Below are 26,336 nucleotides of genomic sequence, written 5' to 3' on the forward strand. Positions count from 1 at the left end.
CAAAAATTAAACCGGGTACATAAAGAACTTTTGGTGAATTTTTCAATCAGGCCAAATAGAATAAATTGAGAGAAGTAAAGAGTCATGAAGCACGGAATCAGACCCTTCAGTCCAACCAGTCCATGGCAACCACAATCACAAATTAAACTGGTCCACCTATCTGTGCTTGGTCCATATCCCTGCAAACTGTTCTAATTCATGTATCTGTTCAAATGATTTTTAAACATTGCATAACTGTACCCATATCCACCGAAGGGGTAGCACGGTGGTTAGCACTGCTGCCTCACAGCACCAGGGACCCAGGTTCAATTCCACCCTTGGGCGACTGTGTGGCGTTTGCACATTCTCCTTGTGTCTGTGTGGGTTTCCTCCAGGTGCTCTGATCTCCTCCCAAAGTCCAAAGATGTGCAGGCAAGGTGAATTGTCCATGCTAAATTGCCCCATAGTATTCAACAATGCATAGATTGGTTATAGTGGATTATAACCCACCAGTGCATAGGTGGGTTATAAGGTCTGGGTGTGAAGGCCAATGTGGACTTGTTGTGCTGAAGGTTTCCACTCTGTAGGGATCTATGATTGACTTCCTGTGGAAGTCAATTTCATACACGAACCACTCCGTGTTTTATAAAACAAAAAGTTGGCCCTCCTGTCCATTTTAAATCTTCCTCCCCTCACTTTAAAAATATGCCCCCTAGTCATGAAATCCCTCACCATAGGAAAAAGACACCTGCCCCATTCACCTTATCTATATCCCACATGATCTTAAAAACCTCAATACGGTCACCCCTCAACATTTTAAGCTGCAGTGTAAAAGGTCCCAGCCTGTCTAACCTCTCCGTGTAATTCAAACCTTCCGTTCCTGTTAACATCCTGGTAAATCTTTTCTGAACGCTCTTCAACTTGATAATACCCTTCTTATAACAGAATGATCAGAACTGGACACGTACTCCAGAAGATGCCTCTACAACCTCCGCATGATGCCCCAACTCCTGTTTTCAAAAGTCTGAGCAACGAAGGCGTGTAAAATACCTTCTTAACCTCCCTGCCTACATGTGATGCAAACATCAAAGAATTTCATACCTGGACTTCTAGGTGTCTTTGTTCAACAACTTTAAGCCTGGCAAAAATGATTGAGAAAGGAACGGGAGTTAACATAAAAGGGAAGCCGGAAATTTTCTACAATGTGGAAATAGTATGCAGGAATAAAGAAGCAGAATTAGAGGCAAGGAAACTGATAAATTTTTTTAGAGGTTCAAAGCAAGGCTGGAATTTATAATAAGTACTGATGATTTACAAAAGGAGTAGATGCTGACAAAATATTGATAGAAGTGGAGATGATTGAGGTAATGTATCAATGAAAATTGACAAGCAAGATATATTGAAAGCTATGCTTAAGAGGGTCCAAATGGCATACTTCCCAGGTTGCTAAAGCAGTTAACAAAAGGGTTTCCCATAATATTTCAGTTTTCCCTGTTTATGGAGAAGTTGCCAAATGATTAGAGATTAGCAAATGTGACACCATATTCAAGGTAGACTGTAAGAACGTTCAAGATAGTCAGTCAGTTTAATACATGTGGTAATGTTTTAGAAACAATAATTCTGAAAAAAATCAAAACCAGTCTAAATTTGCAAAAGGCAGACCCCACTTTAGTAGTTTGACTTTTTTTTGAACTGAAGGTAATAAATTTTGGGGACACATTTTAAGGAAACCCTTGATAATGTACCATTTGAAAGGCTGGTTAATAAAAATGGCTAGTATCAGCTTGGACGAGAAAACCGATTTTAGGACATGGTAAAAATTGTTTTTCCAAACAGGCCGACGGTTAACAATGGTGTCCTTCAACATTCGGTTTGAGGATTATTGTTTTTTTTAAAATAACCTGAATATTGGTGCATAGAGAAAGGTTTCAAAATTTGCTATTGGTACATAATTTGGATGTCTGGCAAACAGGGAGGATGATACCAATGTCTTCAACAGGAAATAAGTGACTGCCCACTCTGCTAGGCTTTGGCAGGTGTAATTTAAAACAGAAAAGTATGGGGCAATAACTTTTGGCAGAAGAGACTGGGAGAGGCTTTATAGACTTAATGGCCCAGTTCTAAAGGTTATGAGAACTTGAGGGTTCATGACTGTAGATCTTTAAAAATAACAAACCACATAGAAAAGTCAGTAAAACATATGGCATTTTGAACCTCGTAAATAGAGGTGATGATTATAAAAGCAAGGAAATTAGGCTCAAGCTTTAGTAAGTCTTGGTGAAGTTACAACTCTAGTATTCTGTCCAGCCTAACCACTTCACCAAAGATTTACCAGAACGAGTCCAGCAATGATAGATTCTAGCTGCAAGATTAGTTGGGCGAAGCTGAGGTTGTTCTCATTAGAACAAAAAAATTAAAGGAAAATTTGCTTGAAGATATATATAAGATTATAACATGTTTATATAAATTAGAGAAAAATGTTAACCTTTGTTTTTACAAGGTCCAGGGGATGTGAGGAAGAACCTTTTTTTAATGCAACTAATGATAATGACCTTTTAGTTCTCTGCCTGGTAGAAGCAGTGACGATCAATGATTTTTAAAAGGAAGTTGAATGGGAACTTGAAGGATGTAAATATGCAAGATTCCAAGCATATGGGGTGGGGGTGGGGATGTGTTTCTAATTAATGGGACTGATCAGATTGCTGCTCAGGGAGCCTGTGTGAACACATTCTGGTGGATGTCCTCCTTCTGTCCATAATTCCAGATTGGCCTAAATTTTACCAGCCTACTGGAATAGGAAACAGGAACAGCCACCCTCTGATGAGACACAGGTACCAAATATTCAAGTTGATGGACCAATTAACACTCATTTAAAATGTTATTTGGTATTTTATCAGTATGCTGCTGACGCATGAAAGAAATTTCCTTGCCTGGCTTTCGTTTCATGTACCTTTTCCTCTTTTGCTGCAGTTTCAGCTGCAACTACCACTATCAGTGGTGCTATTAAAGTTCTGGTTCTCTAATGGGGTGTCCTGATTAATCAGTGCCTGCTGTTGCAAATTCCCCCCCGAAAGAACTCTCACCCCAAGTTTCAAAAAAGAAGACAAGTGGCCGAATAACATGACTTTTTGCAAAATCTAGCTCTTTCGCTATTAAAATTTGTAGGGTTTTATTTCACCTGCAGAATTCTGAGAAATGGTAAATCCATCTCAACTGTAAATGTAGAAGCATTTGTTATTTTTATTTTAAGTTTAATCCTGTATTGAGGGGTTGAATGTGATGTTACCATGTGGAATGAGCACAGGTGGAGGAATGACCTATGAAAATTTTGTTCAAATAAAGGCCTTTGCCAGCAGTAAGTCTTAAGTATATATTGAATGTTCTTCAGTTATTGCAATGAACAGGTTTTGAAACACGTTGTTGAAATTGGTTTTATATTGCTTTTTTCAGGCACAATGAGGCCTACAGTTGGACAAATCCTTCATGTTGTGTACATAATGTTATAATTGGCAAACTATGGATAGAACAATATGGAACAGTAGAAATTGTGAATCATAGGTAAGCTTGATTTTTAATGAATAAATAAGAATAACAGAACTACATGTAAATTTTTTTTAAAAATTGCTCAGCATTGTCAGGCAGCCTCTGTGGCGAAGCAGTCTTTCAGATTGTTGATGCTCATGGACCTGATGTGTTAACCATGTCTGTCCAGAAATGCTGCTTGACCTCCTGAATATTTCCAGTATTTTTTACTTTTGTTTGTCTTATACAATGCCTGTATGAAGTATCATGATATAGTTAATGAAACATGAATGAAATAATTATAAAAATATGAAAAAAGTGATGTGTTGTTATAGACTCGTACAGATAATATTAAATGTTAAATATAAGAATGCCTGGTGACCAGGAAATTGTAGACATGCCAATATTCTTAGATTTAAACGGCAAGTGAGTCTTGCTCTTATGAGTACTCATTTAAAGCAATGTTTCTGACTAAATGCTGGTCTTGTCTGACTCTGTTCTTACCTCCTATTATTTTGTTGTCAAATCTGCCATTGAGTTTCTTCTTGTCATTCGTAACCTGCGTAAATAATAGGTTCAAATATTTGTGTGAACTATTGGCTTGATGAATCAGCCTCAGTTAATTCCTTGTTCTTGAAACTTCCTACCATCATCTAAATTCCAATATTAAAACCTTCATGTAGAGATTAAATAATCTTGAGTTATGTGCTACCTGTCTTTCTGTCTCAATTTTTTTGCATGTGTATCAATTAGATCATGCATCATAACCACAAATGTATAAATGTAACCATAGTAGCCCAAGCCAAACATAGGCACACACAGGAATTCCTAGAGGCATGGTTCTCCACCCATACTTCAATCAACAACCATATAGAATTGGATCCCTATACAACACCCACAGATCAAAACCAGAAATGACACTACTCACCATAACGGATCAGACAGTATAACTTTCAAGTGGAGTGGAATAACACTGCTTCATCAGAGGCTCCACTGATGGTGTCACGTAGATGAAACGTGTGAACGAGAACAAGCCAACTCTTGTACACAGTTCTCTGCAGGTGGCCAAGCAGGTTGAAATAGTTGTTAAGAAAGTTTATAGGATCGTTTTGGTTTATATACAGAGGCATAGAGTATAAAAACAAGGACGTGGTGCTACATCCCTACAAATCATTGGTCAGTGCACATTCGGCATATTGCATTTAGTTCTGGGCACCCTATTTAGGGAACGATGTTAAAGCTCTGGAAAGAATTCAGAGGAGATTTTCTAGAATGATATCAGGATTGAAGGATTTTCGCTATAGAGAGGGATTAGAGAGATCAGGTATGTTCTTTTTGGAGTCGTGAAGATTAAGTGACCTTATTAAGGTGTTAAAAATTATGAACAATTTTGACAGGGTAAAGGAGGATATTCTGTTTCCGCTAGTTGATATGTTCGTAACCAGAGGTCACAATTTCAAGATAACAAAGAGTGGAGCTGGATGAACACAGGCCGAGCAGCATCTTAGGAGCTACCCTCAGTTCTGTGTTGACTACTCTCCTGGTAGATGTCCCCACATCTGCTGTGACAGAAGTTATTTGAATACCTTTATCAAAGAGTCATACAAATTAACAATACAGGAAGCAATCCGACCCATTGTGTCTGTTTTAGCTCCCAAAAGAGGTACCCAGCTAACCTTATTCTTCAGCCCTACCTCCATAGTCCTCTAATCTCATCATTTGCAAATAGCTCTTTTCTGAAAACTCCTGTGTAATCCACTTTTTTCACTTTCCCAGATGGCACATTCCAAATCCTAATAAATCTGTGTAAATAAGTTTCTCATCCCACCTCTAGCTCTGGTTCTGACAATCTTGAAATTGTGTCAGAGATAATGGGAACTGCAGATGCTGGAGAAAACTTTTGTGCTCCTAAGATGCTGCTTGGCCTGCTGTGTTCATCCAGCTTCACACTTTGTTATCTCGGATTCTCCAGCAACTGCAGTTCCCATTATCTCTGATACAGAACTGAGGGTGTTGTCCTTAAATGCATGCAGTACATAAACAAGGTCAATGAGATTTTGGTAAAGATTGAAACTGGCAGGTGAGATGTTGTGGGTATCACTGATGTGGCAGCGAGGGGATTAGGGTGGGAACTAAATATCCAAGTATATGAAAGGACAGGCAGGTGGGTGGGGGGGGGGTGGTGGGGAGGGGTGGGGAGTTGTCCTTACTAATATGACAGAAAGATGTGATGTCTGTTCTTGTTTCATTCAACTTGTTTTTCCCCACATACTTTTGCCTCGAATGTTGCCTTTTGGACTTCTAAATCTCTCTTTACCTGTGACTTTTTCACCCTCTGTTAATTTAAAGTATGTTTCCAAACTTTTGACTATATTTGCTGAAGCACTTATCTGGTCATGCCATCCCAGTGGCTCTTTCCCTTCCCTGACATCAGACCATTAATAAGCTGAGTTAAATTTGGGGTGCTTCCATTACTGGTGTGAATTCTCAGTGTGACATAATTGAGGTACAGACTTAGCACTTTGGCATATCACCTAATTTTTGCCTCTTCTGTTCTGTTGTATTCCTGGACTCTGTTCTGAGTATCAAAGCAGTTTGAATCTTTGCATTAAACCTGACTATTCTAGCTTAGAGTCACTTATGTTAGCAAGGGAAATTTTTTCTAAACTGACCCATGAATCTTTATTGTGAATCTAATCTAGTGTTGTGGGAAGGTTCAAAATATGTACTTACTGATGGTTATGTGTTCATAGATAAAAGATGGAAATACATTTGCTGGAATTCTATATTTGAGTTTTAATTTACAGATGCTGTTGGCTTTAGGATAATTCTTCTAACTCCATGTTCATCTTGGGAACAATGTAGTATTTGAATAATGTAGGATAAGTAGATAATAATTTTATATCAGTACAACAATGCTGAATTGAATGAAGTTTCCTTTGAGGCAGTGTATGCAGTTTTGAGTCTTTTCACGCTCCTGTTTTATGACCTCTTATTCATTTTGCAGTACTGGTGAAAAATGTTTGCTGCATTTCAAACCATGTGGGCTTTTTGGAAAGGAACTGCACAGAGTTGAAGGATACATTCAAGACAAAAGGTTTGAAGGATTTTTTTTCATGAAATGTGGGCATTGCTGGTGGCGCTAACATTTATTGTCACAACAACAAAACAGTTGCTGGAAAAGCTCAGCAGGTCTGGTAGCATCTGTGAAGGAAAAGAAGAGTTAACATTTTGGGTCCGGTGACCCTTCCCCAGAACTTGCTGAGTTCTGAGGGGTCACCGGACTCGAAACGTTAATTCTTCTTTTCCTTCACAGATGCTACCAGACCTGCTGAGCTTTTCCAGCAACTTTGTTTTTGTTGTAGATTTACAGCACCCACAGTTCTTTCCGTTTTTATTTAGCATTTATTGTCACTGCCTACTGCCCTTGAGAAGGTGGTAGTGAGCTGCCTTTTTGAACCACTGCAGTCCAAGACCACATGCATGCAAATGTTTCATTTTGAAGAAATTAAAATTGGTAATGAGACCTTGCCTTTGAAAAGTACATCATTTGACTAAAAAGTTCTTCGGGCATTGAGAAAGATGTTATATATGTGCACATTCTTTTTCTTTCTTCCAATAACTTGAAACAAAAATTGTCTATCGTGAATGTCGTTGAGATTTACTTTCTTAATGTTATGTTGTGTTTCATCATCATTATATTGTGTCCATGTTCTTCCTTCCCAGTAAAAGGAAGGTGTGTGTAATATATGGCAAATGGACTGAATGTCTATGGTGTGTGGACACTAACACATATGAGGCATACAAGAAAAATGATAAGAAAGGTGGAGAACAAAAGAAATTGAAAGAGGTAAACTCTTTTGTTGCTTTGTGTACTATAAAGATGTACTTTAATTGTGCACTAGATTATTGTTTATGTTTTAATGTATGTAACAGCTAGTTTTATTTTATATTAAACTAGATTCTAACTATTTCAGCTTCCTTTGCTACTCTAACATTGCAAACAACTTATACATGTAAATGGTAATTTCTGCTGAATACTGTACCCATCAAAGTTACAACTGAGGAACAGGCCAGGCTCTAAGAAAATCTATCCCATAGGATAGTAGATATTTTTCTCCTCTACACAGTACTTGAATTTAGTTAGCTTATGATTAATATTATGAAGAAAGAATGTGATGCGTACTGTGAAGCTTTTGCTGATGGGTGCATACCTAGTCACAGATTACTATCTCACTCTTTTATATTTCTCGAAGTTTTTCCTTGACTATGTAGTGCAAGCTTTTTTTTTCCAACTACTAGCAAGAGCTCCTGCTCTCTCTGGATTACTCATGTGCTACCTCTGGAAAACACCTTTTATAAAGCACATTATTAATATGTTGCAGCCAGAAGATGATGTACGAACTGAAAATGATGAAGCTGATGACATGCCTGAAATTCAGGAAACTGTGCAAGTTATTCCTGGAAGCAAACTGCTTTGGAGGATAGCAGCAAGGCCTTCTCATTCTACTCAGGTAAAACTTAAAAGTGTGATATAACTTGGAAACTGCATACCTATGCATAATTCAGTAGGTACAATTTCTGATATTTAACAGAACATTGTTTAACTGCAGAATAATTGAGAAACATTAATTTTTCCATTTAAATCTATGAAACAATAAATTCCTGAATATAATAAATTACTTTTAAAAAGCTAAAATTGGTGTTGAACAGAGCACTGAGACACGATGTCCTGCAGAATAAACAAATAAATCAAATTATTATTTCGGTAATCGTACAGTTGCATACTTTGGCAGTTTAAACAATACATCGATTAGGTTTCTCAAAGTTTCAACAATATCACTAGTGGTAGTGTCCTACTCAGTTAAGGAATATATCTGTGTGACGAAAAGAGCAGATAGTAGTTCAATTGCAGCTGTAAGAGGAGTGAATATGAGAACAGAACCAGCAACTGATGGTCAACAGTTTGAAATGCTGCTTACTGTTGTAAGCTATAGTGATGAGTTTGTTATTATACAACTCTTGCATTTGCCTGTCATTTTAAAAAATAAAATCCTATCCACATTTCTTAATGGAATCTTTCTTTGTAAAATTGTTATGATTGCACCCTGTGTCAGTAAAAGTTCTGAAGCATAGTCACCAACATGAGCACCTTGGTACAGTGTGACAGATTTTCATTACAAATGTCAATGTAGGAATTTATAATGAAGTTACTATAAGTAAGATGAACAAGACTAAAGCTTTCCCCAGCTCTTTCTGTACGTTAGGTGATGAGTGTCATGGGCTGAAAAATGCCTTCAAAATCTACTTCTACAAGTTTAACTCAAAGTCCAACTTGGAATGTGGTTATGATTACTTAATTTGTAAGCAGTTAAATATTTTCATGCATTTACCCATATGAAAACCTGGGAGCCTCTTGATTTGAAAATACCTCAGAAAAGCTTAAAATATAGTGTTTTTAGTTTACAAAATACCTTGGTGAAAATGTGTCAAATTCAGGAAAATGGTTGCTAACATGAGGTGTGGTTACTCTTAACATAGAACAATACAGTGCAGAACAGGCCCTTCGGCCCTCGATGTTGCACCAACCTGTGAACTAATCTAAGCCCCTCCCCCTACACCATCCCATCATCATCCATATGTTTATCCAAAGACTGTTTAAATGCCCCTAATGTGGCTGAGCTAACTACATTGGCAGGCAGGGCATTCCACTCTGGCCCTTACCATTCTGAGTAAAGAACCTGGCTCTGACATCTGTCTTAAATCTACCACCCCTCAATTTGCAGCTGTGCCCCCTCGTACAAGCCGACGTCATCATGCTAGGAAAAAGACTCTCACTGTCCACCTTATTTAGTCCTCTGATCATCTTGTATGTCTCTATTAAATCCCCTCTTAGCCGCCTTCTCTCCAATGAGAACAGACCCACGTCCCTCAGCCTTTCTTCATAAGACCCTCGCTCTAGACCAGGCAACATCCTGGTAAATCTCCTCTGCACCTTTTTCAATGCTTCCATATCCTTCCTGTAATGGGGCGATCAGAACTGTATGCAATATTCCAAGTGAGGCAGCACTAGCGTTTTGTACAGATGCAGCATGACATCATGGCTCCGGAACTCAATCCCTCTACCAATAAAACCTAACACACCATAAGCCTTTTTAATAGCACTATCAACCTGGGTGGCAATTTTCAGGGATCTATGTACCTGGACACCAAGATTCCTCTGCACATCCACATTACCAAGAGTCTTTCCATTGACCCAGTGTATTCTGCCTTTCTATTATTCTTCCCAAAGTGAATCACCTCACATTTATCTGCATTGAACTCCATTTGCTACCTTTAGCCCAATTCTGCGGTTTATCCAACTCTCCCTGTAACCTGCAACACTGCTGTACAATACATAACAGACAAATATTCCTATTTCTAGATGTATAATTTCACTAACTTTGCAATGACGTTGAATGAACTGGATGAGGAAATGAAGAATGTTTTAGCTCCAACCGATTGTCGTTTTCGACCAGATATCAGAGCTATGGAAAATGGAAATATGGGTATGTGTATAAACCTAAAAAATAGTCCTTATCAGTGATAAAACATACTTTTTTTTCAACTAGCTTGTTTTGAAAGTTCATGCTAATTTATTTGACCGTGTTCTGTTATGTAGACCTAAAACAGATCAAATGATCTAACTAATCTTACAGCAAATAACGAGATGTCTTAAATCATGCAGTAACAGCAATCTCCGATCAAGCATCTTGTTTATAACCAAATACATACTCAAATTAGACCAAGCAAAAAATTCTTCAATAAATGTATGTGTTTGTCTTGTGTTGAGTTGCAAATTTAATTGATATTTGGAGCCTATCTCCAGATTGTGCCCAGGGTGTACGTTACTTGCTCAACATCTGTTGTGGCTATTGAGCTGGTTTGTGAGTGGTAGTTCATCCTACTGTCTGAATAGTGAGGTCAGCTAATGATTTTTTTTTTTGACTCTGACACCATCTGATAAATTTATTTTGTCCTTTTGCTTTATTTCTTCACTGACGGACTGACTGACGGACTGACTGACGGACTGACTGACGGACTGACTGACGGACTGACTGACGGACTGACTGACGGACTGACTGACGGACTGACTGACGGACTGACTGACGGACTGACTGACGGACTGACGGACGGACTGACGGACGGACTGACGGACGGACTGACGGACGGACTGACGGACGGACTGACGGACGGACTGACGGACGGACTGACGGACGGACTGACGGACGGACTGACGGACTGACGGACTGACGGACTGACGGACTGACGGACTGACGGACTGACGGACTGACGGACTGACGGACTGACGGACTGACGGACTGACGGACTGACGGACGGACTGACGGACTGACGGACTGACGGACGGACTGACGGACTGACGGACTGACGGACTGACGGACGGACTGACGGACTGACGGACTGACGGACTGACGGACTGACGGACTGACGGACTGACGGACTGACGGACTGACGGACTGACGGACTGACGGACTGACGGACTGACGGACGGACTGTAGATGCTCCAGCCGGAAATGTGGATTCCGTAAGCATAGACTCCAATACTGGTCAATGGAAATCACACTTGCAGTTGTTGTTTTGTGTCACAGACAAGGGTGGTCTGTTGTTGTTGTGCTGACAGAAACTCACTGCAGAGCTTTTCCTTGGGATGCAGAGTTTATCCATATTAAATGTAATTGATGGTTTTGATTCTAATGCTAACACGTTAGTACTAAGTTAAATCATAGAGCGCATTTCAAGTTTATTTTTTAAAACATAATGTGCTTTTTAATTAACAGATATTGCTGGTGCAGAGAAAGAAAGATTAGAAGAAAAACAGAGAGCTGCTCGTAAAGAAAGGTCCAAAAATGAAGAGGAATGGAGAACCAGGTTAGTCTGTTCCCAGATTACTAGGAGGAAAATAACGTTTAACTGAAGAACCTTTGGGACCAATAGATTTTTATCTTGCATCCCATAATTTTGAGATTAATGTAGAATATAAGGTTTATCCTGGGAATGGCCATATTGATTCAATTCTTGTTTTCCTAGATCATTTTGATAAAATAATTCTATCTTTTTACTAAAATCTTACTCACTCTGTCTGTAAAGTTAAATAAGTACATAAATATGCAGCCATTTAAATGCATGTTACTTTTCCTTGCAATGAATGTTAAATCTTCTATTATGAATTCTGTTCAACTCAGTTCAATGTATTAAAGTATACTGTCCTTATTTAAGAAGTGATGTACATGCTTTGGAAAACACATTGGTCAACATAGGGAATAGGTTCAGTCAAATCAATGTTATACTTGTAACTGAAACAACAAATAAGTAATAGTCATTTGGTAGTGCAGAATTTGACTATTGCTCACAAAAGTCACGTTTTGTTACGTTTTGATTCGCACACTTTGGGACATTTCTCAAGAAAACCATTTTTCCACTTGAATTGATACTCTCGCAAATTGTCATGATAAGTGTAAAGATAAGTAATAGAAATGCTGTTTCTAGATTCAATTAGATAAAGCTCTATTGTAGAATTTCGCTTGATTTGATGAAACAGTAATGAATATTGGGTAAAATGAATTTGCTGCAGAACTTCCATCAAACTGAGTCAGAGGAAAAGCAAAGACCACACCTTGATTTAACTTGCCCAGAAGTATTATCTAAAATATTTGGCTAAATTGAAGTTCTAATTTTTTTTCTTCCCCATTTTTCATTTCTTAATTTTTTTTTTACAGGTGGTTTCGACAGGATATTAATCAGCACACACGAACAACAGACTGGATTTACACAGGAAAGTACTGGGAAAGAAATTACGAAGATTGTCCTGATATTTACTGAAGATTTTGTTCTTGAGTATCGTTGAATGTTGATCAAATGACTTTAACATTTCTACTACTTCTAAATCTTCTACCCTGGTTTTGTCTGTTTTGCTTTTTTTTATTTTGTTTAACTTACACTGATGTCAGTCCCAGAATTTCTAACTATAATGTTTATGTGCAATAACTGAAAGGAGGTTTTGGAAAATTTCTCCCTGCTGTTCATATAAATAATACAATGCTTGAATTGTTTTGCTAGTATTTCTAATCTGACATAATTGGGTGCTACTTCCAAGATTCAATGATTACAATAGAAATGTTTCGCGCAGTCTCTTCCTACTCCTGCATCCCCACTTCTACAAATGGCTAATGTGAATTTATCGAGTTTGTAACTGAGCCATGCAGAAAGTTGCGGGCTGGTGGCTGAGAGATGAGAGGATGTCCAGATTTGATCCCTGAGGTTGGCTATTTTCAGCTAGGATATGGGCGCTGCAATGGTTATGTCATACCTGGGTTAAGTAAGAATTAGCTGTTAAGGGGGTTATAGGGATAAAGTCCTGAGGGTATCATACCCCAAAGCAAACCAGTATCCCCTTTGTTGGTTTATATGTGCATGTGTAAATGATAGGTGAGGACAATCTTGAGTGCATATGTGAATCTACTTATACTGAAATATCCTGCCGACAGACACTACAAAGGTTCACAGCTGAATATTGGCAACTTGGATGAAGTATCAGAGAGCAGCTAGTGCCCGTGGAATTACACAAAGGTGTCTTCAAGAAAAAAGATGGAGGAAACCTGGCAAGATAAAAGATACATTTAAACATGCTTTGCTTATGGTCACGTCTTGAAAACTTGGTACTTGCATTTTAAATGCTTAATCAAACTAATTCCGTGTACATACATCTGAATAAAGGTTGCAATTCAGTTAGAATGGTGCATAAACATAAGCTTTCTGTTGCTTTTTCCTAATTTGTTCACCAAGAAATAGATTTTCACGTCAGTACAGAAGTGTTGATCTGTACAATAAGTGGTTACAATTCAATATACATTTTAATAAAAGTGTTGGGAGTAGGGAAAAGAGTTGGCTCAAAAAATAGAGCTCCATAAATGACTTCTCAGTAACCAGACAATTGTACTAAAACTTGTTAGATGCTTTTTCAATGAACCTGTAGATTGGTGAAGGTAATTTAATTACAGCTGTTAAGCAGCCTATAACCAAAACAGTTCAGTGGTGTTGTACACCTTTAATGTCAAAAAATCTCTTATTTAAAAATAGAAGCCCGCTTGTTGATTTCATATTTTCTGAGAATGTGAATAAATTTTCTCACTTCAGTTTTGGTGTTGCTTCTTTGAAATTTACACTTGTAAACTTCCATGTGTTCCTTACCCGAAGCATTGCTCTCTGGATGAATGCCTTTGTTTTTGGCTGCCTGGAACAGCAGGATGTCGTGTAATAGATTTCTGTTATTAGTAATAGATATCTTTGGTAACATGTCAGGACACCAGTGGGGAAGGTGATTTTTGTTTTACAAGTTTTAAAAAATTGAAGTTGAAAGAGTAGAAATGTCAGTAGCCCTTGTCTTCATTCATGCCCTTTTATTTCAACCCCCAGCTCTCTGTGAGAGTGGCCATTTGTTTTACCAGTAGTTGTTTTGCATTAATACACTCTCTAATGCATGTTTTGAATGTCCCCAGATGTGTACTATTTTGAAAATGTAATAATGCCAGGAGCTGCTTGCATCATTGTTTATGTGGATCAAAAAAAGTGTATCTGTGGATTTTTTATTGCCAAAGTGATCTTTATTTTATCTGTGTGCTTGCGTGTAGGTGTTCTGAAGCCATAATGTTAAAATGTTATGTCAGCTTGAATTCACAGACACCGTTTTGTGGAATAGAAAATCAAATTGTACAAAGATAAAATATACTTCCACTGGGTTTGAAATTATGGGAACTTTTGCTAATAAATTAGTGAATTTTATTTACTATCGATTGTTGTGAAATCAATCAGCAAGCTATGAACTAAAGAACAGCATCGGCTATCCCATAGTTGAGAAGATACTCCTTAAATAACACACTCAATAGCCATTTTCGTGAGTACAGAGTTTGCTTTCTAATTTTTTCTTGTTCAGATCCTCCAAAACTTGGCATTTTTATTTTTATTGTTGGGGGCAAGATAAAAGCTGAGGCATTCAATTTCAATTTCGAACCCACTGCATGTGCTTTGCACTTCCAGAAAATAATGGAGAAAGTGAATAATTTTAAAACACATTTTAAGAACTGGGAAGTACTTAATTTTCAACTTCCCAAGAGCAGTACTGATGTACTTGCAGGATTTCAAGATATAGCAAAATATAACTTTGTATATTTAAAAAAAAGTCTTTGGATACAACTACCTGGGGGGAAGTACACATAGAAACATGTATAAATAAACATATGCACCAACCTAGGAGGTTATCCTATAACCTGATTAATTTTTGGTGCTTAATTTTCCTCTCAATTGTAAATGAGATTTGTAGCCAGTTTAGTTTGTTGTACTTGGTTGTTCTGTTTTTGGGATTGAGGTGTACATGAATAAATTCATCCAGCTCCTGATATTTTCAGCAGTCATTTGTATTTACCTATATTGTGGTGATAACTGAACTAAATTACATTCTACATTATACTTTAACAGCTAGAATTTTTTTTTACCTTTCACAGCACCATTATCTAAAACTATGCAACTATCGATGCACACTGCTTCCAAAACAAATCACAGCAGTACATATTACGAACATATCTCTTCATGTCCCATGAATTTTCTTGACACTTTTTTCAAAGTGCTAAGTTTGTCGTGCATGAAATGTGTACATTTACACAGATTCACAATTTCAGAAATTATTGAAGTGAAACCTGTCATTCAATGCTAAGCAAGTGAGAAGTGAGAATGCAGAGATTTCTGCCCGTTAAGTCAAAGTTTGGAAAGAAAACAGTGATATATTTAAAGAGACCATATTTATTTTTGCTGTCAAATAGCTGAAGTTTAAAACTACCAAATGTGTAATATAGACCTATGTTCCCTTAAATAGTTCTAATAATTTTAGCTAAATATTTTTTTAAATAATGCAGAAAGTGGTCTTCTGTATTTGTAGTACAGATCTAAACATTAGAATATTACTTGATGCAATGTTTTATGGTACTAAAGATTTTAAATATACAAAGTAGTAGAAAAGATTTGATTTTTGGTAGTTATTAACTCCAGCCTTAGTACAAATGGTTCTTAAAGGGGGTATTATCTCTTTTTTTCAAATTAAACTTAAACCTTGTCCATTTTTATACTTTATTCATTTTGGTACGTGACGTGCTCCAAAATTGTCACAAACTGAATTATGTTCATAATTTTTTTATGGAGTAATGATTTTAAAAAAAAAAGCTACTTCAAGTTCAATGATCTGACCCATTTTCCATGCTTTGTAAAAATTGGTTTACTTCCAAATTATAAATATGTAAATTGTTGTAGTCTCTATATAGTATTTCTTGAAACAAAATAATGTAATTTCAAAGCACTTGATTTAGGGATGATTTGAACTGTTTGTGATTTTTTTTTGTTTCAGAAAGTGATTTTTATTTGCTGTGTAGTTTACAACCAAATAATCTCGTACACTATGATTTGTATTTCATATTGAGCTATGAAAAGTCAACTGATTTTGCCTTCTTGGACAGCTGCTTCTCTGTTGAATTGTTAAAAGTTGTCTTTTTGCCTTACTAAATGTTGCATGAAGAGTTTAGTTCACAAAATATAAACACTTATGTAAAATTGACTTATTTTTATAATATTTAAATGTCAAGACCCATTAATAAAGCTTAAAATCAGTTGTAATTTTTTCAGAGTGCATAATTCTAAATTAATGTATGTTAAGTCAAAATGTATAAATATTTACTTAAAAATAAATTTTTTGAAGTGTGTCAGTTATTTATGTAAAGGTCTTCTGTGATGAAGCCTGCAAGAGAAATATGCATCCACATAGCATCTTTTGCGACCTAGTGCTGCACCAAAAGACCATAGCAAATAAAGCTCTTTTGAAATCTCGGTAATGTATTGAGTTTAGATGCATATTATGCTAAATAATTGTAATCTTCAGTTGCGCTGCACACAGTGGGCCAAAATTTTAAAATTTTCACGCTTAGAACTGTGCAAATTCGCAGCCGGAGGACACCACTGGAGGTGAGGTGATCTGCAGTTTCAAACATAGCAATTCATTCTGCTGGACAGAGGGTGGAAAAGTTACTTGTTGTGTCCTAATACACACAGTGACATTAGAAACACTAAGATGTTTCCTCTAACAAGAAGGGCTAGACGGCCTTTGGTCCAGTACTCCACTTGGCCAAATGTGCCAGCCTAAACTGCCAGCTCTCCTTGGGACTATGTTTGAGGTGGTGACCACAACTGCAGCTGGCACACAATTCTGAGACCAAGTTCCTGAATAACTGGCTGATGTTGCAAAGTTAGAAAACATTGGCTCAGGAAATGAGTCAATCCTTTTTCCAAAGGTGAAAATTCAGCCCAGTGAGTCTGGCTTTAGTGTGGTCTTCAGGTGAAGTTTAGGGACAGAGAATGACAGATTATTAGATTCTGGCCTACAGATGTAATTCAGCTCTCATTTGAAAGTTATTCTTTCTCACTGTACTTGACTATTACACATTGTCCTAAGCTCTTCTAACAATTTGGGAAGTAAAGTAGTAGAATTAGTTGAGACAGTTGAGTTGCCAGGCACCAGAGGTTGAGGAGTTAGGAGACAAAGTCAGGTGGAATGGTGGCACCACTGACCAAAGGTGGTTGAAGTGTCGTAAGCAATATATGTTAGACGGAGGAACTTGAAAATGTACAAATATGAATTTAGGTATTGTACTACCAGGAACTCTATATACAGGTCTAAGTTTTTCTGTTTATCACTACAGAAGACCTCCCATGGTTTTGCCTACAAATTTGAGGTAATTAGAGAAAGCATTGTGCGAATTAAAAAAAACACCTATGGGAGGTTGAACGTAAGATGACTAAAACAACTTGTCTATTGATTAAAGTGTGAAGGTGTGATGATCATGGAATGGTTAGACAAAATACCAGATGCTGGAAGTAAAAATTCCTCCAAGCCAGGCAGGTTCTGTGGAAACTAAGTTAATGTTTCCGATGAAAGACTGCTGATCGATGTTCTGTGAAACATACGTAGAGATTTGAAGTCCCTTATTGATTAGTTAAATAATGTATAACATGTTAGGTACATTCTTTTGGCTGGAGTAAAATTAAAATATTTAATGGAAAACATTTTTAAAGCCAGTATGCAAGTACTATTGACAGAGTTGAGTTTGGATGCACCTTAATATAATTTGTCAAACGTTTGACAATGTGTTTAACCAAAGACCCACTGAGCATTAAATCTTAGAATCCATGCAGTGTGGAAGCCATTTGACCTGTTGAGTCCACACGGACCCTAGGAAGAGCATCTCATCCAGACCCAACCCCTACAAGCCTGCATGCCCTATAGCTAACCTGCCTAGTCTGCACATCCTTGGACACTGTGGGCAATTTAGTATAGCCAATCCACGTACCTACACATCTTTGAACTGTAGGAGGAAACCAGAGGGAGAATGTGAAAACTCCACACAGTTACTGGAGAATGTAATCAAAGCCAGGTCCGTGGCGTTGTGAGGCAGCTGTGCTAACCACTGAGCACCATGCTTCCCCGTTGATAAAAAGGCACAGTTTGTCAAAGCTTTTAGTGTTGCACTCATTGGAACAACTCATGAGAAATGCGAAAGGGAAAACACCATTTATACGGTATGAGCAAAGAATGTTGATTGAAAAGTGGACTGTGATTGGTACAGGGTTTGCCGTGGAGAAGCCACCACTTAATTATGACTGACACGTAACTGCCAAGCTTTGTTCGTGTTTTAAACAAGGTAGTTTAACTCCAGTTGGTCCAAGCATTGCCCTCAAGTATTGGGCGGAAGAAGAAATTAGTGCCTGGTAGCAGTGAATTTAGTGATTTAGCTTATGATATATGGTGAAATAACCACATTTACGGGATATTATACACAGGTTATTTATACAAATGATTATGTACTAAATTGAAACAAAGCTTTTTTTGTAATAGTCAGAAATTTGGCCAACAAATTTACATCATTTTTGTTAGTAATGTTGCTATGGATTAGTATTTAAAGGAAGTAAAAGTGTGAATGGTGTGAATGAGTAATAGTTCAAATGTAACAAATATAAACATCTTGGAATATTTAGGCTTCTAATTCTGTTACAATGGACATGGAAAGCTGCAGATATAAATTGTTAGTTGGTGACGTGAGAATGTAAATCAAGTGCAAGTTTAAAAAGTTTGACGTGCAATGAAACAGTAAAATAAGATTTTTTTAAATTGGGGGAAAGTTCAAGAAATAGGACTTAGAGCAGCATTGTGAGAACTTGTTTACTGGTTTTGGTTCAGAGGAGTGAAGGACAGATATTTTTTGGGACAAAAAAAATCTTATTTATTGTGAACTGTGAAAGACAGTAATTGACTTTGGGGACTAGACAAGCTGTTGCAAAAGGTTGGCATGTGACAGGTGAAACTTAGTGTGAAGTAATAGATATTGGTAGGAAGAACAAAGATGGGTGATGTAACTTTTAGGGTACAATTCTAAATGAGGTGCTGAAACAGACACTTGGATTATGTACGCAAATCATTGAAAAAGGGAAGGCAGGCTAAGAATATCATTAAACATTTGACCAGGTTTTGGATTTTATAATCAGAGACTTAAGAAGGGAAATTATTTGAATCTTTAGAACCACTGGTTTTGGTCTTACCTGGAGCCAATTCTGAACACTGCTCTTGAGGAAAGACGTGAATGCTTTGAGAATGTGCAGATATGATTTACGATTATGATCTCGGGAAGAGAAACTTGTGTTATGTAGGCAGAGTGGAGACGGTGAAAGCAGTAATGATTCTCCTTAGAAAAGAGATTTCCAAATCATGAAAGGTCTAGACAGAGTTTATGGAAATAACCTTCCCTTTAGCAGAAGGTCAAGAAATAAATTATATGAATTTAAGGTGGTTGACAAAAGGAGACATGAGAAGATTTATCGTGTCACTGGGTTAAATTGTTAGAACGTCCTCTCTAACCGTGCTAAGTTTTCCTTTACTAAATGAACTGCTGCAAATCAAGAAGGCAGCTGACCCCCGTCTTCTCAAGAGCAACCGGGGATGAGCAATAAATGCTGGCCTAGCCAATGAAATATCCTGATTGCATGCTTTTTAAAGTATCTACAATTTGGAATCAGATTCCATGAGGTTGATGGATGCAGATTTAATCACAACAATCAAGAAGGAATTGGAAAATTAGCTGAAGAGAAACTAGTAGAGAGCTTATAGGGGGAAAAAGTAGGGGATTGGGACAAATTGAGTGGTTTGTGCAGAGTGCTGCCATGGATTGAATAGCCTGTGCTATAGCTGTTTTAATGATTTCGAATAAAAGTTGGGATAGACCTAATGAAAAGGAATGTTGCTGGAAGTAAACAATCTGGCTAAGAATGAGGGCATGAGGGATAAATTAAGTTAAAGGCAAAATTAAAGTAGACTTGGAAAGGGTCCAGTCTAGAACTGGAAGCTGAATAAGTGGGGTAATCATTAGTGTGCTTCTTTAACTGACCATATGGACAAATCATGACTGAGGCATGCATATTCCAAACTAGCAAGTGTGAACTAGTACACTTAACCAATCATGTAGAAGAAAGTCAACAAAGGAGCAAAGAAAAGCAGATGGGGAAAAAAAAGTTCAAAAAAATTTTAAAATGCAATAAAATTTAAATCTGAAGTAATAAGGATTCACAGTTGAAGATACTTTATTGGTACTATGTTAGACAGGAATGTCGGCTTATCCTATTAGATTTCACCAATGTGAATAGACAAGTTCTGACATTTTCTAGCGCATTTTGCTTATAAGTGCTTTCATTCACCTAAAGTGTGAGAAGGAAGTTAATTTGATCAGTTCTTCCTAAAAGTATTGTTGGATATTTTTGCTATTATTAATCTTATAGATTCTTAATTAAATTACTCATTGTTAATCTGAAATCTAAAACACAGATCTGAATTTCACCAAGATCAGCCCTGTGTTAGTTCTAGAGATTTTCATAGAGGGTTTCTCTCTGTAAAGCTCTTGCAAGTTATCTCGCACAATTCTCTGTTGTTCACCTTATTATGGATGCATTATGCTCCTACAGGATCGTGCAAGTGCCATATTATGTTTACCAGCTACTTCTGGGACCTTGCAGGATTTGTGTCATCCATACCATATTTAAATACCAGCTGTGCACCAGTTCAAATGCTGCAAGCCAGTAATAATCCCTCACAGTTGCATTGTTGGAATCACCTGGCAATGGTCAATACAGTCATCTCCATTTGCTAACAGATGCTTGAAAGTTCTGGTGGAAGGAATGCTGGCAAGGAAAGGTGCCCTCATTCCTGTGGACCTGACTGCCCTAGACTGAAGCTGCCACCCAGGCTAATGCAGTGTCCATGGTTTGAAAGATCACCAAACAGTGCAGGAAGGAGGCTAATGACTTTCTGTACTTTGTGTGGGCAAGTGCCTATATCTTCTCGTTGACAGCTAACACTGCCACTGCACACACATCCCACCAAGCCTCATGGGCCATCACTTTTACTACTGCGAGATGTATCTTCTCTCAATTGTTCTCATCCACCTCATTCTCCTAAACTACTAACCCTTTTTGCCCTCTGCACTTTGTACACCCTAAATATGGCACATCACCACCATTCCTCCACCTGTACAAGCACAAACAGCTATGCCAACCACTTCCATCTTACTGTATCCCTCCCTCTGTCTCTTTGCAGAATGATCTGCAGTTGTACTAAAGGAGCTAGGATGGATGGTAGAGTTTTTGACATTCATCAGCTTGCCCAATATGAGAAGAAGATAGAGTCATGAAGCATGGAAACAGATCCTTTGTTCCAACTAGTCCATGCTGACCATGTGCCCAAACTAAATTAGCCTCACTTGCCTGCACATGGTGCTTTTCGCTCCAAACCTTTCCCATTCACGTACTTATCCAAATGTCTTTTAAATGTTGTAACTGTACCTGCATTCACCACTTCCTCTGGCAGTTCATTCCTCACATGAACCACATTCTGTGTAAAAAAAAGCTGCCCCTCATGTCCTTTTGAAAAATTTCTCCTCTCACCTTGAAAATATGCTCCCTAGTTTTGAACATCCCCACCCTAGGGCAAAGACCTTTGCTAATCCCTTATCTATGCCACTCATGATTTCATAAACATCTATAAGGTCACCCCTCATTCTTGTAATACTCCAATTTAGCACACTAGGTCAAAAATCACATGACACCAGGTTACAGTCCAACAGGTTTATTTGAAAACACTAGCTTTCAAAGCTCTGCTCCTTCCTGTAGTATGGCAAAAGAGGTACACCAACACAGAGTTTATAAACAGAAAGTTAACAACCCCAACAATAGCTCACTGACTGCCTCCTGTTGAATCTTTACTCCGTTAAACAGGAGATATAGGTTTCTATTGATTAAAGTTCAAACCCCAGAATTTCTTTCAAGTCATCGCCCTGAGATAATTTAAAGGTTTTGGACAGATTCATTTGTGGCAGGCAGATTGATAAACATAATGTCACACTACAGCAGAATATAGATAGATTGCAGAGTTGGGCAGATAAACGGCAGATGCAAGATGATGCATTTTGGAAGATCTAATTCAAGAGTGAACTATACAGTAAATGGAAAAGTCCTAGGGAAAATTGATGTGCAGAGAGATCTGGGTGTTCAGATCCATTGTTCCCTGAAGGTGGCAACGCAGGTCAATAGGGTGGTCAAGAAGGCATACGGCATGCTTTCCTTCATCGAACTGGGTATTGAGTACAAGAGTTGGCAGGTCATGTTACAGTTGTATAGGGCTTTGGCTCAGCCACATTTGGAGTACTGAGTACAGTTGTGGTCGCCATATTACCAAAAGGATGTGGATGCTTTGAGAGGATGCAGAGGAGGTTCACCAGGATGTTGCCTGGTATGGAGGGTGCTAACTATGAAGAGAGGTTGAGTAGATTAGGATTATTTTCATTAGAAAGACGGAGATTGATGGGGGGGACCTGACTGAGGTCTACAAAATCATGAGGGGTATAGACAAAGTGGATAGCAAGGAGCTTTTTCCCAGAGTGGAGGACTCAATTACTAGGGGTCATGAGTTCAAAGTGAGAGGCAGAAAGTTTAAGAGAGATATGCGTGGAAAGTTCTTTACACATAGGGTGGTGGGTGCCTGGAACGTGTTGCCAGCGGAGGTGGTAGACGCAGACGCGATAGTCTCTTTTAAGATGTATCTGGACAGGTACATGGATGGACAGGGAGCAAAGGGATACAGGCACTTAGAAAATAGATGATAGGCTTAGACTGAGAATCTTGATTGGCGCAGGCTTAGAGGGCCAAAGGGCCTGTTCCTGTGCTGTAATTTTCTTTGTTCTTTGTTCTTTTATCGGTCTGTGCAAGAGGTGACATCTCAGGTCAGACAATGCATTTTATGTGTGAGGCATTTTTTATAATCTGTCCATGTTTTAACCTGGAGTCAGGCTGGTTTTGTTTATTTGAACAACATAGAATGTATCTGCAAATGCACAAACATCTTGGATGAAATAATTGACCACATGGATAGAGTCGATAGCCAGAGACATTGCCCCAGGGCAGGACTGACTGCCATGAGGGGTCATAGTTTTAAGGTGTTAGGAGGAAAGTATAGAGGAGACATCAGAGGGAGGTTCTTCACCCAGAGAGTTGTGAGCGCATGGAATAGTTTGCCAGTGGTAGTTGTGGAAGCAGAGTCATTAGTGACATTTAAGCGACTGCTGGACATGCACATGGACAGCAGTGAATTGAGGGGAATATAGGTTAGGTTATTTTATTTTTGAATTAGGATTATTCCACGGCACAACATCGTGGGCCGAAGGGCCTGTACTGTGCTGTACTTTTCTATGTTCTATGTTCTATAGATTTATATGTATATGCATGTGTGTTTGTGTGTGTGTGTATGTGTGTGTGTGAAAGAGATTCTGTGTCCAACACTGGCACCTCTGGACTTAGCACACAAGACAACGGAGGGTATCCTTACTATAAAGATGGGACTTTGTCCCTGCAAGAACTGGTTGGTGGTCACTCTGACAAACAGTGTCATGGACAGATTCATTTGTGACAGGCAGATTGATAAGCATAATGTCACGTATGTTTTGCCTACATTGATTCCCTCATCACCGTTGCAGACCAAGTCGAGCAGCTAAGTCCTTTAAGACTCAACCAGTTCGGTCAGTGGTGGTGCTACTCAGCCACTTTTGGTCTTGGGCATTGAAGTTACCACTCCAGAGTACATCCTGCATCCTTGCATTCTCAATGCTTCATCCGAATGATGTTCAACATGGGAAGCACTGATTCGTTAGCTGAGGGGAAGCAGTAAATAGTAATCAACAGGAGGTTTCCATGCCCATGTTTGACCCAATCCCATGAGATGTTCAGGGTCCGGAGTCCATAAGATATAGAGGCTGAATTAGATCATTCGGCCTGATGAGTCTGCTCAGCCATTCATTCTTGGCTGATATGTTTCACAACTCCATTCTCCTGCCTTATCTGAAATACGCACATTGATTCAGCCTCCACATCTTTGTGTGACAATGAGTTCCACAGATTCACCACCCTCTGGCTGAAGAAATTCCTTATCATCTCAGTTCTAAAAGGTTGTCCCTTCACTCTGAAGTTGTGCCCTTGGATCCTCGGGTTTCAAAAAACAAAGAACAAAGAAAATTACAGCACAGGAACAGGCCCTTCGGCCCTCCAAGCCTGCACCGATCAAGATCCTCTGTCTAACCTGTCATCTATTTTCTAATGTTCTGTGTCCATTTGCTCCCTGCCCATCCATGTACCTGTCCAAATATATCTTAAAAGACGCTAATGTGTCTGCGTCTACCACCTCCGCTGGCAACGCATTCCAGGCACCCACCACCCTCTGTGTAAAGAACTTTCCATGCTTATCTCCCTTAAACTTTCCCCCTCTCACTTTGAACTCAGTAGAAACATCTTCTCTACCTCCACTCTATCCAGGCCACTCAATATTCTATAAGTTCAAATGGAATCCCTCCTCAACCTTCTAAACTCCACTGAGCACAGACACAGAGTCCTCAACCACTCCTCATATGACAAGCTCTTCACCCCTAGGATCATTCTTTTAACCTTCTTTGGACCCTATCCAAAGCCAACGCATTCTTCCCTGGATACAAGGCCCAAAACTGTTCACAATATCCCAAATGCGGTCTGACTAGAGCCTTATACATCCTCAGCACTACATCTCTGTTTTTGTGTTCTAGTCCTCTCAAAATAAGTGTTAACATTGCACTTATTTCCTTAACTGCCAAGTGAACCTGCATGTTAACATTAACAGAATCCTGAACTGGCACTCCTAAGTCCCTTTGTGCTTCAGACTTCTCAAGCCTTTTCCCATTTAGAAAATAGTCTTCGTTTCTATTCCAATCAAAGTTCATAAGCTCACATTTTCCTTGCTGTATTCTAATTTCCACTTCTTTGCCACTCTCCTCACCTCTCAAGTTATCCTGCAGCTTCCCTGGCTCCTCAGTAGTACCCTTTACCTACTTTTGTGTCATCTGCAAACTTGTCTATCTAAAGTCAATATACAAATTTCCAGGGCAGCCCGCTTCCAACTGTGTACCACTGTTCTCCCACTTCTGCTGGGCCTCTCTTCCCAAAGGAAAGGACTGAATCCAGGGATAGTGATGAGTTTGCCTGGGACCTTGTATGAAAGTATTTTTCCTTATGTGTGATGACGTTTGTCTATTGTTGACTCGCCTGTCAACTAGTCTGAGATAATAAGGATTCTGCATAGTCAACAGGGCAGAATTTGCTATTGTTGTTTTGGGTCACCTAGTCAGTGCCAGCTGGTTTGTTTTGTTTTGTTTTGTTTGTTTTGTTTTGTTTTGTTCCTTTACTTGAAGCATTTTAGCAGTTGGTACAACTGAGTGGCTTCCTTGGCCATTTATGAATCAACCACATTGCCATGGGCCTAGTCTCACATGCAGGGCAAATCAGGTAAGATTTTTGTTCTGCAAAGAATTTAGTGTAGCAGCTAAGTTTTTATAGCATTCAACAATGCTTTCATGGTCATGTTAGACTTTTAATCCCAGGTGCTTAAACTGAATTCAAATTCCACACTCAGTATGTGATATTCAAACCTGAAAGCACAAAACATTATCTGGGTCTCTGGATTACTCATCTAGCAACAACATCACTGTGCCATCACCTCCCCATTCTATACTTTTTGATATTATTTTTACTGGAATTAACTTAATTGTATTTTGTTGTTGAAATAACTCCACAGAGGCTGGTATTCCATCATTAAGTCACCCTTTATTTATACATGAACAGTCCTTGACTATATTATTGCCTTGTACAGTCATGCACCAGAGTGTCAGGGATCTTTTGATGTCAGCCAAGGCTCACTGATAGGGCCAGATTAATAGCCCCAACACGGGAATTCAAAGTCCATGAGGTCCAGCTGACTGACCTTGTTACAATCGCTGCATCTGTACATTGTCTGTGAAATTCAACACATGCTAGCATTGTGGTAGTAACCACTTCAGACTAATGCTTGACAGCATGAGTTCATAACTCACCACGGCATCTGGAGGAATTTAAATTCAATTCACGAATGTATCTGGAATAAAATGCTAGTCCCATTAATAACGATCGCAAAGCTATGTGATTGTTTTAAAAGCCCAACTGATTTACTAAGGTCCTTCAGGCAAGGAAATCTATCATCCATACCTGGTCTGAGTGATTCGAAATGCACATCATTATACTTGACTCTGAACTGCCATCTGATATAGGCCAATAAGCATTCTCCACTCAAGGGCAAACAGGCAAGACCA

General features: G+C 38.5%; 1 protein-coding gene across 6 annotated transcripts in view; it reads left to right on the forward strand.

The window, feature by feature from the left end:
• Positions 1-16,227, forward strand: part of osbpl2b (oxysterol binding protein-like 2b) — a 145,984-nt gene extending 129,757 nt beyond the window's left edge. For all 6 annotated transcript variants that reach the window (XM_059652752.1, XM_048550026.2, XM_048550027.2 and 3 more), the window contains 7 exons: positions 3,430-3,537; positions 6,509-6,598; positions 7,228-7,351; positions 7,887-8,015; positions 9,926-10,049; positions 11,340-11,430; positions 12,279-16,227. In XM_059652752.1, the coding sequence (XP_059508735.1) occupies positions 3,430-3,537; positions 6,509-6,598; positions 7,228-7,351; positions 7,887-8,015; positions 9,926-10,049; positions 11,340-11,430; positions 12,279-12,381 (769 nt within the window). In that variant the 3' untranslated portion in view covers positions 12,382-16,227. The remainder of the gene's footprint in view (positions 1-3,429; positions 3,538-6,508; positions 6,599-7,227; positions 7,352-7,886; positions 8,016-9,925; positions 10,050-11,339; positions 11,431-12,278) is intronic.
• The last annotated feature ends 10,109 nt before the right edge of the window (positions 16,228-26,336 follow it).

The sequence above is a fragment of the Stegostoma tigrinum genome, chromosome 19, assembly GCF_030684315.1.
Source record: "Stegostoma tigrinum isolate sSteTig4 chromosome 19, sSteTig4.hap1, whole genome shotgun sequence".
Lineage (NCBI taxonomy): Eukaryota > Metazoa > Chordata > Chondrichthyes > Orectolobiformes > Stegostomatidae > Stegostoma > Stegostoma tigrinum.